Raw genomic sequence first — 16,044 nt, forward strand, 5'->3', positions numbered from 1 at the left:
AGAGCAACAGGTTTTAAGGTGTAGGGTTGCGGAGAATAAGGGTGGATTAGGATAGTGTTATCCATAGGGATAAAACGCTATCAAGTCATCCACAACATAAGAATAAGGATCTCTCCTCACCATAAGGCACACTCTCACCATTAGGCACACTCCCAAGCTCTTGGCTTTCTCATTCCCCTCTAGAGAAGCATAAGGAAAACCATTAGGCGCTCTAACATCTGGAAGATCATCACACCCTCATACCTTCGAGATTCCATATGTTTAATCAAGGTATGTTCTTCATCTTCACCATGAAATCATTTGGGGTTTTTTCGGTCTGGACCATGGTGGACCGTGGTCGTTCCATATGAGTTTATGCATGTGCATAAACATTAGGTTATCGGAACGAAGTCATGATCATAAGGACTTCTGCATTCAATCTATGGGTTATAGATGGAGAAATTCTCCAACAATATTAACCAACGATTGCAAAATAAGTTGTCTGATTCTTTAGCTCATGTTCGAAAAATACCCCAAATCAAAAATTGGCATGTGCATACCTTTTTATGATTTTTGCACAAATTTATATTAATTTTGCCCAATTTAAAATGGATTGCATGCATACATTCTAAATAATAAAAAAACTTAATAAAATAAACTAAAGAAAGAGAATTTTTTTTAGGAATTTGAAGAATTAAATTATGTCCCAAATTTTTTGAGATATTAAATCGCATTACAATAAATTTGAAATTTAGCATTTTCTTAAACATTAATTTCGCAGGCCACCCGCATTGCTCAGTAGGAATGTCTGCGGATAAATGAACCGGACAAATAGGTAAAAAATGTATTCCCTGCCCACAGAAAATTGTAAGTATAACCAATAATATCCTATCACCATATATCTAAGAAACTAATATCTTTTATATATACGGTTGCATTCCCAACAAATATTGCTAATAATAATTGAAGAATTGATTTTTTGAATTATGTGATATCAGAGAATTCATTAGAATGTTACACTAGTTGTTGAGAGTCTCTTTGGTAAAGGGTTGTGTGGTGAGTATGGATGGTAGGCCTTCCACGTAGGCTTGAGACAGAAGCCAATTCAACATTTACACACTCACCAGTGACCACAACCCTTCTCTTATCTTCTACTCTCTCTCTATCTATCTTAAACCACTGTATATGTGAAGTGTGTGATACACAGTAATAATACTATCATAGAAAAAAATGGCCCTGCTTCTGCAGGCACCAACAATGTCTCCAGTTTCACGACCCTTCAATCCTTTTGCATTGAAATCATCATCCTTCACTGGCTCACTCAGCCTTTTACTTCATCCTAACCAATATCATCTTATTACTTGTGCATCTCCTAGGATTTCCATGCGTGTGGCTTCCAAGGATTCCTATATCTGTCGTGATTGCGGGTTTACTTTCATCTTCTCCCTCACCCTTTTATTATTCTTACTCTATGGACTCTTTTATTTATTTCTATTCATATTTGGGTGCAGGTATATTTATAATGACAGGACTGCCTTTGACAAATTGCCTGATAAATACTTCTGCCCTGGTAATTACTTATAATATCACTTCCATTATTATTAGTACAGGAAGGAACTTTAATATTTTTCTTCAATGCACCTTATAATCAAATTCTGTGGGAGAGCTTTGGCAAAAAAAGTAATAATTTTTCCTAATTTGTTTTTACGAAACATATATTTAGTCGGGCCTAAGATCGATGACACAATGATAATTGTTTAAGAAAGAAAATGCTTCTTGCCATGCTTAGGCACTTCTTGTAAGAAGCAAAAGAAAGAAAGCCAATTGAACTAAGTAGCTAGACTGCATTATCATTGCCTTAAAATGGTGTGTTGCAGTTTGTGGTGCTCCAAAACGAAGGTTCAGGCCTTATGCACCACCTGTTACAAAAAATGCTAATGCTAAAGATGTTAGAAAGGCACGAAAAGCAGAAATCCAGAAAGATGAAGCAATTGGGTAAGCCATAATCCTCATCTTTCTTTATGCATAACATAATATGTTCAATCCCTGGTATAACATGTCTAACATTGTGTAATAAACTTGGAGCAGGAAGACACTTCCTATTGCAATTGCTGTGGGAGTTGTAGTGCTTGTTGGATTATACTTCTACCTGAACAGTCAATTTTAGGCAGTGCTTGGTTGCATTACCACTTATGTCATAAAAATGAACTTGTAATTTATTCCTGTTATTTTGTTTATTTGATTCTATTTTGGCACTGTTCCATTTAGTAACTTGAGTTCCTTGTGTTCAATATCTAAAAGCAAAGAACCCATGATTTGTCATAAGTTGAACTGAGAAAATAAACCAGAATTATCAGAGATTTGAGTTCAATTTTGCATTATCAATAGCAAAGGGGCTAAAAATACATGGTACAATTATTTTGTGGAAGAAGATTTGTAATAAAGTGAAAGATGAAATATAGTCATTGCCAGGTGAAAATATATTTTGCTTTTTCATAAATAACAAAACATTCTACATTTTCTACAATGAATGAAAGCACAAAATGCTTCTACTACAATCTCAACAAGGGATGGGATCAACTGTCCCCAAACATGTCCCAAAGTATATCCCGAACCAATCATAGTGAAGCAAAAATAGAGAAAATCATAAATGTTTAAATTTTTTAGTTGATATGGCATATTGTAATTGGATTGAGACAGACTTTAGGACATGCTTGAGGACAACAGATCTTTCTTCCTCGACAAGGCATTCAGGTGAAATGCAATCATGTAGTTGAAAATTATGCATCCCCTCGCCACTTTTATCAACAATGATGTTTTTGGTCTCATCACAACTAAGCCATCTATCATTTCATAAAAGATGCTAAGAATAAGCATGCAACTTGACCAAAAATTAAAAAACCAGTTCTTTATTGGCTATATTGCTTTTAATTTCTAGACTGAAACTAAAATATTGAGAGGAAGATAATAATGGCTAATGAGAAAGAACTATTTGACATAAAGCTATAGTAGCAGTATTATACATTGTAGTTATATGGAAGGTTTTTATTCTTGCAAAATAAATGAACCCTCTATTCTTCTCTCAGTGGGTGGGGGAGGAGGGAGATTCAAGGGAGAAAACATTTCATTAAAACTTGAGGTTGGTGCAGGCTTGAACTCATAAGGACCTTCTTTCGGACCCCAAATCTGCAACCAGACAGGAATTATTCATGTTAGTGTTTCTCAGCTGTTTATATTTGCGAGTAACTATTAAGGTAAAGGCGTAAAGCAATCCATCAAACAAGTCAAACTAGATAAAGGGAGATGAAGAAAACTAACTTGATTTCCATCATCATCGAAACCCCTATCCCACATATGTATCTCATTGTTCTTCATAACTGCAAGTTCCGAAGTACAGTAGCTTGCCCCATTCTGCTTTAAAAAGGCATGAAGATATTTCAACCCAACTCTTATACAGTGGTAGGCGTTCATGGAAAAGGGAAGAGGATATTAAGACAATAGTTTGAACTGAAGATTACCCATGAATTAGGAAACCCGCCAGGTGGGGTTGAACCTTCGTATAAGCAACGCTTTCCACGTGAACATCGCTTAAGCTCTACTGTTGTCAAATGTTCTGCAATATCCTGCAAATCACAGTACATGTATTCAGGAAAGGAAACTACTATAAATAAATAGTTATTATACTTATTTGAGCAATAGAGATATTAAGGTGTTTAATACACATAAACTTATCGTGAATTCCAATTTACACATGCCCAAGCTATTACATAAGAAACTGTAAACCAAAATAGATTTTTGTGCAGAATATACAAGAAAGTATCTTCCATTCCTGCAGTCAAGTCTTTCAATAATCTAAGCTGTAAACAACCTTAATTTAGGAAAAGCCGCAACAACATACATACAGGGAAAGCAAGAAAAGAATTGTGAGACAAATCAATCATCAGAATCTAGAAATGAAAAATCAATCCATGGGGGATAGGAGGGTATTTCATTTATTTCTGTTGATTAAACAATTATAATTTCAGAAATTCCTTCATGACCTATTTTCTCCCAATAAACGGTAATAGATCCAAGAAGCCTGCCAAGCTTCTACATCCTACACCAGTAAGTCTTAGTATTATCATAGTATCACCTTATAAACGAAGTTAGGAACGAACTAACAGATGCATAACACCCTGGCATATTGACATGCAACCCCTCTGGGCCCATGAATTTACTGAGCGTGTCACTCTTTAAGTTAGTATTTTACTTCCCCTAGAGGGAGTCTCCCGCGACTCGAACCCATGAATTCAGAGAATTATAGGCATAGAATCCATTGAGTCACTACCACTAAGCTACAATAGCTTAGTGATAGTGATTTAATGAAATCTTTGGCTATAAGTCCCTGAAGTCATGAGTTCGAGTCACGGGATGCTGCCTTTAGGAGGAAAAAAATATTGTTAGAGGTATTTAAAGCTTGAAGGGTGGTACACGCTCAGTAAATTCATGGGTTCAGAGAGGTTGCAAGTCAAGGTTGAGGTGTTACAAACTGCATATCCTCAGATAAACTGGAGTGCATCTTCAGTCATTTGGTCAATCATTGTATAAGAGTGACAACCATTACTAAAATGCATTTGACTCACTAAACGGCCTTGTTGAACCTTGAAAGCAGGTCAATTTGATTCTCAGATTTTGTGGCAATTTCTAAAATAATCCTTAATCATGAATATATTTTTAGGTATTCAATTCAAGATCTGCTTATACCCAAAACTTGATTTCAGTTGTGGTTTTCCACTTTTTGCCAAATATAATGTCTATGCAATTTCTGGTATCCATCAATTTATCTCAAGCTTTATACTGGTTTTCAGAACATCCTAAGATTTTCCCTATTTTTTTCAGTCTCTTTTCTCCCCTGCTTTTCATTCTTTTTCATCACTATATTTTTTTCATCCTAAAATACCTTTTTATTTTTCGCCAAGTGCTTCCTCTCCTGTCACTATTCATTCTACCTCTAAAAAATTTCTTTTTAACATCCTAAGACTTTCTTTCATTTTAATCAACTTCTTTTCTATCCCACTTCTCTCTCTAACAAAAATTCAGAAGAAAAAATGAAGACAAATATGTAAAAAGAAGTTACGTCTAATATGCTAAGACCACGATATGAACTACAAACATGACTGAATGCTTACCCCTATGACTTCTTCTGGCTGTGGACGCTGATCCTTTGATCGGTCACAGAAATTCTTGTACTCCTCCATGTCTCTAATGGCATATGTACTTAACTGTCAAAGAAGAAAATTATTCATGCTCTAAGTTAAGAGTCTAATAAAATTAACAGCCATTTGTAAAAAGAAAATGATGTAGTATATCTTATAAAGAAGAAAAATAACTGAAGCAGAATCATGCTTCTAGAAAACAGAAAATAAAAAAACATGTCTCCATGTAATGTATGTAAAGGGTAGGATCAGCTATAATTTAATGTTGGACGCTCTTTGGACTACTGTACGAGAGTACTGTTCACATCACCATACTGTAACTCAGCACTAATCTACCATTCTGAACCCAGCATTTAATTATCATTGACCCCCTTAATCCTGAATTGCTGTGCGTGCATATAACCAGAAGCACTTCATAAGAAGTATAAAATAGTTCAGAAAAAAAATCCTTTGGCAGGAAAGGATTATAGTATACTTTTTATCAATGTCATTCTAAAGAAAAGTGCTGCTCCATTCCCTTTAAAGAGGATCTTTGATAGGGTGCAACCTGTTATTAAAAAGGTGTATACTAGAGGGAAAATGAAAGTTTGGTTTAATGATAACAAACTTTCCTCTCCACCCTTAGGCAGTTAGGTAGTTAATAGGAGAAATGATTCTATAAATAGAAAGGTAGTTGATTGGGAAAGTTAGTTGGTAAGAATTCTCTGATTTGGAATCAGAAGTTAAGATTGGATTGTGGGATCCAAGTCTCTCTCTCTAGTCACTACTCTCTCTTGTAATTCTACTCATTCTTCAATAATAATCAATATAGAACCCTAACAGAATCACTTTGATTCTGGGTTAGGGGCAATTCTTTTCTATCTTCAAGCTTAGATTTCCTTTCTCATTGATACCGGTGCTAACACTGGTATCAGAGCACCATTCTTGGTGCCTGAGGGGTGGCCGGGTGGGAGAACCCACGTTCTTTCTGCTGCTGATTTTGGCGTATGGTTTCTACGAGAAGTATGGCGAAGGAAGGAGATAGTTGGGGCCAGGAAAGAGAGAAAGTTCATACTCGGTTGGAATTGAACGAGGCACGAATGAAGAAGACGGAGGAATTAATGGCGGCAATAGCAGAGAAATTAGGGATTGGAACGGAAACCAATTCCATCGAAGGAGGCGGTGAACACGAAGATGAAAGTGGAAACTCAGGGCTTCGTCATCACCAACGTGACAAGTGGAGGCGTTTAGAAATACCTATCTTTGTTGGGGATAATGCGCATGGATGGGTCCAACGCTTGGAACGATACTTCACCATGAGAGGTATTACGGCAGAGGAGAAAATGCAAGCAACAATGGTAGCTTTGGAGGGAAAAGCCCTAAATTGGTTCCAATGGTGGGAGAGATGCAACCCGAAGCCCACATGGGAAGATTTCAAGCTGGTAGTGGTTAGGAGATTCCAACCCTCGATGGTCTAGAACCCATTTGAGTTGCTTCTGGCTTTAAAACAGGAAGGAGGGGTTGAGGCTTATGTAGAGGAGTTTGAGAAATATGCAGGGGCATTAAGGAAAATCAATCAGGAGTTTGTTAGGGGAGTGTTCATCAATGAGTTAAAGGAAGAAATAAGGGTGGAGGTGAGGGTGTATGAATTAGGTACTCTACCTGAAATCATACAAAAGGCCCTCTTAATAGAGCAAAAGAATATGGTGGTTAATAAGAGGCCCCTGATAAGTGGCACCAAGACAGGGGGATATTTCAGAGGTGGATCAGTGAATAAATTGGTTACCTTGGACTCCACCCAATTTGTAGGTAGCAAGAAGGAAGGATCCTTTGTTGGGAGTGTGGGAGGGGGATTCAGAACCCTCCAAGAAGGTGATAGTTCTCGAATTAGGAGGGAGTTTAGGAGGTTATCAGCTGCAGAAATGAAGGACAAAATGGAAAGGGGGTTGTGCTTTAGATGTGATGAGCCCTTCTCTAGGGGCCACATATGTAAACACAAACGGTTGAGTATGCTCCTGATGGCAGAAGAGGAAGAAGAGGGAAAAGAGAGTATAGGGGAAGGGGGTGATTCTTTCACCTTCCTACAACTATCCCTATATTCAATGAAGGGTTTGACCTCGGTGAGGTCTTGGAAGATAGGGGGAGATTGAAGGAGGTTCATGTGGTGATCTTAATTGATTGTGGAGTTTCACACAACTTCATTTCTCAGGAATTGGTGCAGAGGATGAAATTGGGAGTGGATAAAACCAAATCTTATGTGGTAGAGGTAGGAGATGGCCACCACATTAAATGCCAAGGTAAGTGTTCATAGCTTAAACTTTGCATCCAACAACTAGAAGTACAGCAAGATTTCTATTTGTTTGGCTTAAGAGGGGTTGATCTGGTGTTGGGGCTAGAATGGTTGGCTAGCTTGGGGGAGGTGAAGGCGGATTTTGGAAGAATGTGGCTATCAGTTTCCTTGGGGGACTCTGTGGTCACATTGGTGGGAGACCCTACTTTGTCTAAAAGTTGAATTGTCACTAGGAGCCTTTATGCAAATCCTGTTGGAGGAAGGGGAGGGATTGTTGGTTCAGTATGGGGCAGACCAATCCAGAGGAGTCCAGAGGGTACCCCTAGAGATTTCTGAGGTGGTGCAACAATTCCAGGAGGTGTTTCAAGATCCAGTTGGACTACCCCCTTCAAGACAACATGATTATGCTATTCACTTGAAGGAGGGGGCTAATATCCCCAACATCAGACCCTATAGATGTCCTTATTATCAGAAGGCAGAAGTTGAAAGATTGGTAGCTGAGATACTTGAGGCAGGGGTTATTAGGCCCAGCATAAGTCCTTATTCTAGTCCAATTATACTGGTGAATAAAGATGGAGGATGGAGGTTTTGTGTAGACTACAGAGCCCTTAATAGGATCACTGTGCCTAACAAGTTCTCTATTCCACTGATTGAAGAGTTCTTGGATGAGTTAGGGAATGCAAGGGTTTTTTCTAAGCTTGACCTGAAGTCAGGCTACCACCAAATTCGAATGAAGGAGGAAGATGTGGGCAAGACAGCTTTCAGGACTCAAAGGTCACTATGAGTTCTTGGTAATGCCATTTGGCTTGACCAATGCTCCTTCCACCTTTCAAGCTTTGATGAATGAGGTACTCAAGCCATACTTAAGAAAGTTTACTTTAGTTTTCTTTGATGACATTCTGGTGTATAGTTCAGATATAGCTACTCATGGCCAGCACCTTCAGCTGGTCCTAGGGGTCTTGGTCACTCATGCTCTAAGGGCCAACATTAAGAAGTGTAGTTTTGGGCAACTCAACATAGAGTATTTGGGGCATATTAACTATGAAGGAAGGGTAGCTGTTGATGAATCCAAGGTTGAGGCAGTTAATTCATGGCCCAAGCCTACTAATGTCAAGAGCTTGAGGGGGTTTTTGGGTTGGACAAGATATCATAGGAGGTTTGTTAAAGGCTATGGTAAGATTGCTAAATCCTTGACTAACCTGCTTAGAAAGGATGCTTTCCAGTGGGAGGAAGAGGTTACAGTGGCCTTTGAGGAACTCAAGAAGGCAATGATGCAATTACCTTCACTAGCACTCCCTGATTTCTCTAAGGAATTTGTGGTAGAGACAGATGCTTCCAGCAAGGGGTTAGGAGCTGTGTTGATGCAAGAAGGGAGGCCCTTGGCATTTTGGAGTCAAGGTTTATCCATCAAGTCTCAGCAGAAATCAGTCTATGAGAGGGAATTGATGGCCTTGGTCCAAGCTATCCAGAAATGGAAGCATTATCTGTTAGGGAGGCATTTTGTGATAAGGAGAGACCAGAAGAGTTTGAAATTTCTCTCTGAACAGATGTTGTTCTCTGAAGAACAGTTCAAGTGGGCTGTCAAGTTGATTGGGTTGGATTTTGAGATTCAATACAAGCCAGGCAAGGAGAATTCTGCAGCAGATGCTCTGTCCAAAAGGGTTTTTTTCTCTGCCATTTCAATGATTTCCAATGAAGATGTAGGTACATGGGTAGAGGAATTACAACAAGACCTCAAGTGGAAGAAGGTAATACAAGAATTGTTAGCTAACCCTAGTTCTCATCCAGAATGTGAGTTAAGGAAGGGCATCTTGTACTACAAGGGAAGGTTGGTGTTATCAAAGGCTTCACATAGAATCCCCATTATTCTGGCAGAATATCATGAGTCCCCTATGGGTGGCCATTCTGACTACTTTAGGACTTACAAAAGGATTGCCAATTTCCTGTTTTGGATAGGAATGAAAAGGGATATCAAGGCCTTTGTGGAAGCTTGTGAGGTTTGCCAGAGATGCAAGTATTCCACATTATCCCCTGCTGGGTTGCTGCAACCCTTACCCATTCCTCAACAGGTATGGATGGATATTTCCATGGATTTCATAGGAGGATTGCCAAGAGTTAAAGGAAAGGATACCATATATGTGGTGGTGGATAGGTTAACCAAATATGCTCACTTCTTTGCTTTAGGGCATCCCTATTCTGCTAAGGATGTGGCTACCCTGTTCCTCAAGGAGGTAGTCAAGCTACATGGTTTCCCTTCCACCATAGTTTCTGACAGAGACCCTTTGTTCCTTAGCATATTCTGGAAGGAGCACTTCAAAATGGCAGACACACAACTTAAACTCAGCACCTCCTACCATCCACAAATAGATGGTCAAACAGAGATCACTAACAGATGCTTGAAAACTTACTTGAGGTGCTTTATTGGATCTAAGCCTAAATAGTGGATAAAATGGTTGCATTGGGCAGAGTTTTGGTTCAATACCAACCATAATGGATCTTCTGGGATGTCTCCTTTTAAAGCACTATATGGAAGGGATCCCCCTGTGTTGCTAAAGGCTGGAACAATCCCTTCTAGGGTGGACGAGGTGAACCAACTCTTGACTGCCAGAGATAGGATTCTAGAGGAATTGAAGATGAACTTAGCTAAGGCTCAAAACCTGATGAAACAGACAGCTAATAAGCATAGAAGAGAAATTGAGTTTGAAGAAGAGGAATGGGTGTACTTGAAATTACAACCTTACAAGTTGAAATCCCTAGCAACTAGACCCTATGCTAAATTGGCTCCTAGGTATTATGGTCCCTTCAAGACCATAAAGAAGCTGAGCCCTGTGGCCTATTAACTAGCTCTACCAGATTATTCACAAATCCATCATGTATTTCACATTTCCCTACTGAAAAAGGCTATTAAGCCTAACCAGGTAGCTCAACCATTGCCTCCTATGTTGAATGAAGAACATGAATTAACAGTGGCACCAGAAGACATCAGGGATAGCAAGGATAATCCACAAGGGAATTTGGTGGTGTTAGTCAAATGGCACAACCTATCAGAGCATGACTCAACATAGGAACTGGCTGCATCTATACAAGACCAATTTCCAGATTTCCCACTTGAGGACAAGCTGGCTGTTAAAGGGAGGGGTAGTGATAGGGTGCAACCTGTTATTAAAAAGGTGTATACTAGAGGGAAAAGGAAAATTTGGTTTAATGATAACAAACTTTCCTCTCCACCCTTAGGCAGTTAGTTAGTTAGTTAATGGGAGAAATGATTCTATAAATAGAAAGGTAGTTGATTGGGAAAGTTAGTTGGTAAGAATTCTCTGATTTGGAATCAGAAGTTAAGATTGGATTGTGGGATCCAAGTCTCTCTCTCTAGTCACTACTCTCTCTTGTAATTCTACTCATTCTTCAATAATAATCAATATAGAACCCTAACAGAATCACTTTGATTCTGGGTTAGGGGCAATTCTTTTCTATCTTCAAGCTTAGATTTCCTTTCTCATTGATACCAGTGCTAACAATCTTAATATCGTATTCCATAGCTAGATATGTCAGAAAGAAGAAATATGAGGATATTTTTTTAATGAAAATAGCAAATCATGGTGCTCAAAGCAAGGCTGGTGTGGCTAATTTAACCATTCTTCAAAGAGAAAGCATATTACAGCCATTAGAACATTAGACCATCGTTCATCCAAATAAGTGCTATAAGAATGGGAGGGCATCAGATTATTTAAAGTGACCAAATAAATACCTCAACATCACATTTCAACTCTTTTGGACAAGGTTTCACCATAAAAAACCTCTGCAAAAAGATGGAAGATGACAATAAGGTTAAAAGTTAAACTAGCAGACAATATCACACACATGCTCATGGTTTATAGAAGTATGTTGCTCCTGTTGGTATCTCAAGTATGAAGAAAGAGTAAAAGAAAATAAAAATAAGAATACCTGCCGAAAGGGTTTTTGTGGACTCCTCCAAAAAGCCTAGCACAGCACGGAGAAATTCTTCATTAAGCTAATTTTCAAAGTATAGATAAAAAAATTGAAAACAGTCATTCACTATGAATAAACTTATAGACTTGTATTATTGGGGTCACCTGTTCAAAATACAGGACATTTGAACCATCCACTAGTTCTGCTGCAGGGCATGTAAGCATTCTGCACAGATCAAATTTCACTGTTAAACTTTTTTAGGACCCTCTTCAGAACAGGAAAAAAATAGTTAATACTGAAACAACTTAAGCAAACATGGTATGCAACTTAGAACTACAGACCAATAAAAACCATAATTGCAGTAAGTTTTAAGTGTGAAACAGATTGCAATACGAAACTTCCTAAATGGCATAAGTTGAAACTGGAACAACTCTTGGCTTTATAAGTCCAGTGTCTCCCTTAGGATTCAATTGGCTTAACATCCCAACCATGACAACTTTAACCAGGTGCCGGCTGCAGCACTAGAAACCAGAAGTGGTCACGAGAAGCCTCAAAAAACTAAATTAACTTTTCGACTAGTATAATGTAACATCCCAGCCTTGACCTATGGCGTTGCGGCCCAGGAATTCAGTGAGCGTGTCACTAAGCTTCATCACCCACCTCGTAGATATAGTTATTATTTCACGGAGTCGCTGCCACTAATCTATGCATAATCCAATAGTAGCAAATAAATTAAAGCAAAACACCAACAACAAAACACGAGTAACATACATTGATGAACATACCTAATATTGAAATAATTATCAGGGTTCTTTGAAGCTTGCTCCTTTGAATACTACACCAATAATAATAATAACATTGGAAAAGTAAAGAAAACGATAAAAAAAGGGCGGCCCAATTCACGAGACTGGTGGACTTGGAAGATGGTAATTAAAATACCTTTTCGCCAGTGAGAGAGCGAGAAACAAAAGTGGCATGGTCCCAACGTGTGGTGGACTTACTGAGTCGTTTAACAAGAAAAGCGCCACCAATGAGTAATATAGCTTTCACTGCTAATCCTCTACACCGATTCCACCCATTTGAATCCTCTGACCCATTACCCATTTTATTATCTCTATAAATGAATTGTCTGAGTAATCATTGAATTATGAACGCTCTCAGTAGAAACAGAACTCAGAGTGGGAAGAGGTTATAGAAATGAAGAAAAAGAAAGTGGGAAGTGGTTGAAAGGTGAATTGAAAATGGAGGAGAAGGAGTTGTGGTTGTTCTGTGTTATTGGTATATGGGATGTGAATTGCTGTGCTCAGAGGTTCCAATTCGCCCCTTTTTTGGTTGGCTAAACACCCAAACCCATTTGCCTTACGAGAAAAATAAAAAGGAAGAGAATAGATTAAAATATGAATATTATTTTTATTTTAATGCATTCAAATTAGTTAATGGTCTATTTAATCGTCTTTTTCGACTTTATTAATTTGTTCTTTTAAAAATTGAAAAAATTAAAATAGTATTAGCATGTTTTACAACAGATTATTGAAATTAATTTGACACTAAAAAACTAATTTAATTCACATTTAAAAAATTTAAAATCATTTTGAATTTTTTAAGTTTTGAGAGATCAAAGTAATAAAATAACACAAAATAAAAACATGAAAGACTGAAGTGAATATTTACTCTTAATTAAATAACATTCTTTTACTAACAACACACAGTTTTTGAAGACTATATATGTAAAAATTAACACTAAAATATCAATTTATAAATTTCACCATAAAGTTGTATCCATCTTATCTCTTTTATAAATGTTAACCAAGTAAACTTGAAATAAAACTATAAAATGTAATAAAATCCAACCATTATATCATGAGACTTTTGATGGGAATGAATACCTTGATTACTTCAAGAACAACTAGCTTTGATTTCTATTGAAGAACTAATAGTTGAATCAATGTTCTGAAATTTGAGTAGGACGTCAAGTCGGAAGATATCTCGTATATGGTTTAACTAGTTTAAATGATTAAGCCGTTTGGTCGGATCGAATGATTTTTTATATAGTTAATATTTGTTGTTTATAAATATATAATTATATATAAATGGTAAACTTTGTATAATTAATAATTATGTATAATTATATTTAAGTAACATCTATCTATCTTTTTTGGATCAGAAACAAAAAATTAGAGTTGTCTTCTATTTTTTAAAATTTTAAGTAAACCAGATTACTTCCCAGGTTATTCCGGTTGAACTAGGTTTAACACACTCAGACCAAATTTTTTCCGATTCAAAGCAGTCTAACTCTTATTCGGTTAAGACTACAAACCAAAGTCATTTTGAAGTTCGGTCAGGATTGAACAGGTCGGACCGTCCGGTCCGATTCTAAGTTCAATGTTTGTTTCATTATTTCTTCTCTTCCTCTCTATTTTCTTTTATACTTATAACAAGTAGTTATTTTTATTTTTTAGGCTTAAATATTTTTTTGGTAAATATTTTTTTGTGGGTTAACGAATATTTAAAATTTATTTAATTTTAGTTGTTAAAGTTTCAAATTAATGTGTCTTTAGTTTTTGACGGGTGACTAAAATCACTCTATTTTAATATAAAATACCACACTATTCACTAAAAGATAAATAATTTAAAGAGTAAATATATATATTTTATTCCTTCATGTTTTTTTTACCTTACCCATTTAATTCCCTAAAAATTGGAAAACCTAAAATAATCTCTAAAAGTTTTCAAATATAAGTTAAATTATACATTTTTAGCATATTTTATCATATTTGATATAAACAAATTTGACCAGACAAATATTTCAAATTCCTCTTGTTTTTAATAAGAAATATATTATTTCATTGTACTTAAAATGATAAATGTATTATGACTTATTGAATTTTCTTTTATTTTTTGAAATAATTGTCTCTTTATTTCGTCTCTTTATTTCGGAATATTCACTGTGCTTCGTTCAGGCATATCCCATTGCAGTAGGTTTTGAAGATGATATTCCTATGACTTCTGTGCAAGCTTTTTACATTCTACTTTTGTGATACTATTATTATACACCAATGCAATTTCATCGTTTTATGGATTGCAATGAATGCTGAGGAGCTTGCTCGCTTTGTGGAGCATGTTGATAAGAATAATGATGTAATTATCACTTTTGAAGAACGGAGAGATTTTCATCTACTTTATCCATGAAGCAACTATTGAAAATATATATATGCAACTATTGCAGGTTATTTATACAAGGTATAATGTTGTCAGTATTGGTGCTTGCTTTCCTATTCTTTGAGCTAGTTTTCATACTGTGAAATTATTTGCTGATATTACATTATCAACATTCTCAGATTGATGGCACAACCTACCAACATTTCTAGAATTCTAGTGCTTACAAGGGGATGTCTGATGCATTTTGTAGAGCTTTTCAGAATGAAGTCTTTTGAGGTTTCTACAAGGGACTTTTTCCTAATCTTCTCAAAGTTTGCTAGCTGCAAGCATTACTTATATGGTCTATGAAAGTATGAAGAAGAATCTAGATCTGAATTAGAGTTGTTACTTATATAGGACCATGTGGGGCTAATACCCGCTCAAGTGGCATCGACTGCCCCTGGCTACAAGGTGCTTCCAGTATGGTAACGCGCCGCTACGTCTCATGGTTGAGTTCTGTAGTAATTGTTGAGGCAATTAAGCTAATTTGAATGTTGTAGAAAGTCTTAAATTGTTGATGAGAGTGATAATTTGTGATTCATTCTGTAGATTTTATTTTTCAGAAAGTTTTCACCTATGCTTATCTGATCTAAATGTTTATGAATTAGTGTTGTATGATTCCTAAATGTTGAATACCAAGCAATAAGGAGTTATCCTTCCTAATATATATTTGACAGTATTACGTTCATTGTAAAAATAAGGGTCTACAGCAGCTGAAAGCCTTCAAGAATTATCAAGAAATAAGCAATTTGACGATAAGACCATATGGATTTAGTGTTATGTTGCATGAATATGGTGCCAATATTGGTACCAGTTATATGATGCATAATACAGTTAGAAATTGATCATGGTATACAGATAATCATATCTTTCCTACAGAATAGGAAAGTTTAAGAAATAGATAGGAAGAGAAGTATGAGCAAGATAAAGAAAGAAGGAATGTATGTTTCTCATGAGAGGAGTTGCTAGTCATAACACACTAGTTACCAATGTTTTAAATCGCAATTGTTGTCACGGTTTCTAAAATTCCCAAAACATTAGAGATTCCAAATAATTATAGGCCGATGGGTCACAATTGTTGTTCTAATATGATTTCGGCGACTCCCAAAACCTTAACATATCAGCGTTTGACCAAGATATAAACATTGAGTTCATGATCAATTCCATTTTAGCATTTCTAGGCTGGCTTGAGCTGACTAACCCCCCTTGGGTCAGCTTGCAGTTCATCCCTCTATAAAATTTGGGGTCTCTTTGTTTAGGCTTAAAAAAAAGTTATCTTCACAAAGCTGACAAAAGTGTTTGTTTAATAAGCTACAAAAAATGTCCCCAAAATTTAGCTTGGTTGATTAAATCACAGCCATAAAGTGAGTATTTGAGTTCAAAACCTTAAAACTGCACTCTCTTCCTCCCTTTAAAAAAAGTTTGCCTATATAAAAATAACTAAAAAATATAGCTTCTCCAAAACACTATATT

At 36.6% G+C, this 16,044-nt stretch overlaps 2 protein-coding genes across 2 annotated transcripts; one reads left to right on the top strand and one right to left on the bottom strand.

The window, feature by feature from the left end:
- Nucleotides 1,093–2,350, top strand: LOC109327360. Its single transcript, XM_019560470.1, has 4 exons — nucleotides 1,093–1,406; nucleotides 1,491–1,549; nucleotides 1,857–1,974; nucleotides 2,068–2,350. Exons 1-4 carry the CDS (start codon nucleotides 1,210–1,212, stop codon nucleotides 2,144–2,146), a joined length of 453 nt encoding a protein of 150 aa, XP_019416015.1. The 5' UTR covers nucleotides 1,093–1,209; the 3' UTR covers nucleotides 2,147–2,350.
- On the bottom strand, nucleotides 2,875–12,731 carry LOC109327351 (chromophore lyase CRL, chloroplastic). The gene is made up of 9 exons (XM_019560461.1): nucleotides 12,313–12,731; nucleotides 12,159–12,208; nucleotides 11,538–11,598; nucleotides 11,389–11,424; nucleotides 11,192–11,242; nucleotides 5,148–5,240; nucleotides 3,498–3,602; nucleotides 3,298–3,390; nucleotides 2,875–3,165 (listed from the first exon to the last, which is right to left on the bottom strand). Exons 1-9 carry the CDS (start codon nucleotides 12,475–12,477, stop codon nucleotides 3,025–3,027), a joined length of 795 nt encoding a protein of 264 aa, XP_019416006.1. The 5' UTR covers nucleotides 12,478–12,731; the 3' UTR covers nucleotides 2,875–3,024.

The sequence above is a fragment of the Lupinus angustifolius genome, chromosome LG15, assembly GCF_001865875.1.
Source record: "Lupinus angustifolius cultivar Tanjil chromosome LG15, LupAngTanjil_v1.0, whole genome shotgun sequence".
Classification (NCBI taxonomy): Eukaryota; Viridiplantae; Streptophyta; class Magnoliopsida; order Fabales; family Fabaceae; genus Lupinus; species Lupinus angustifolius.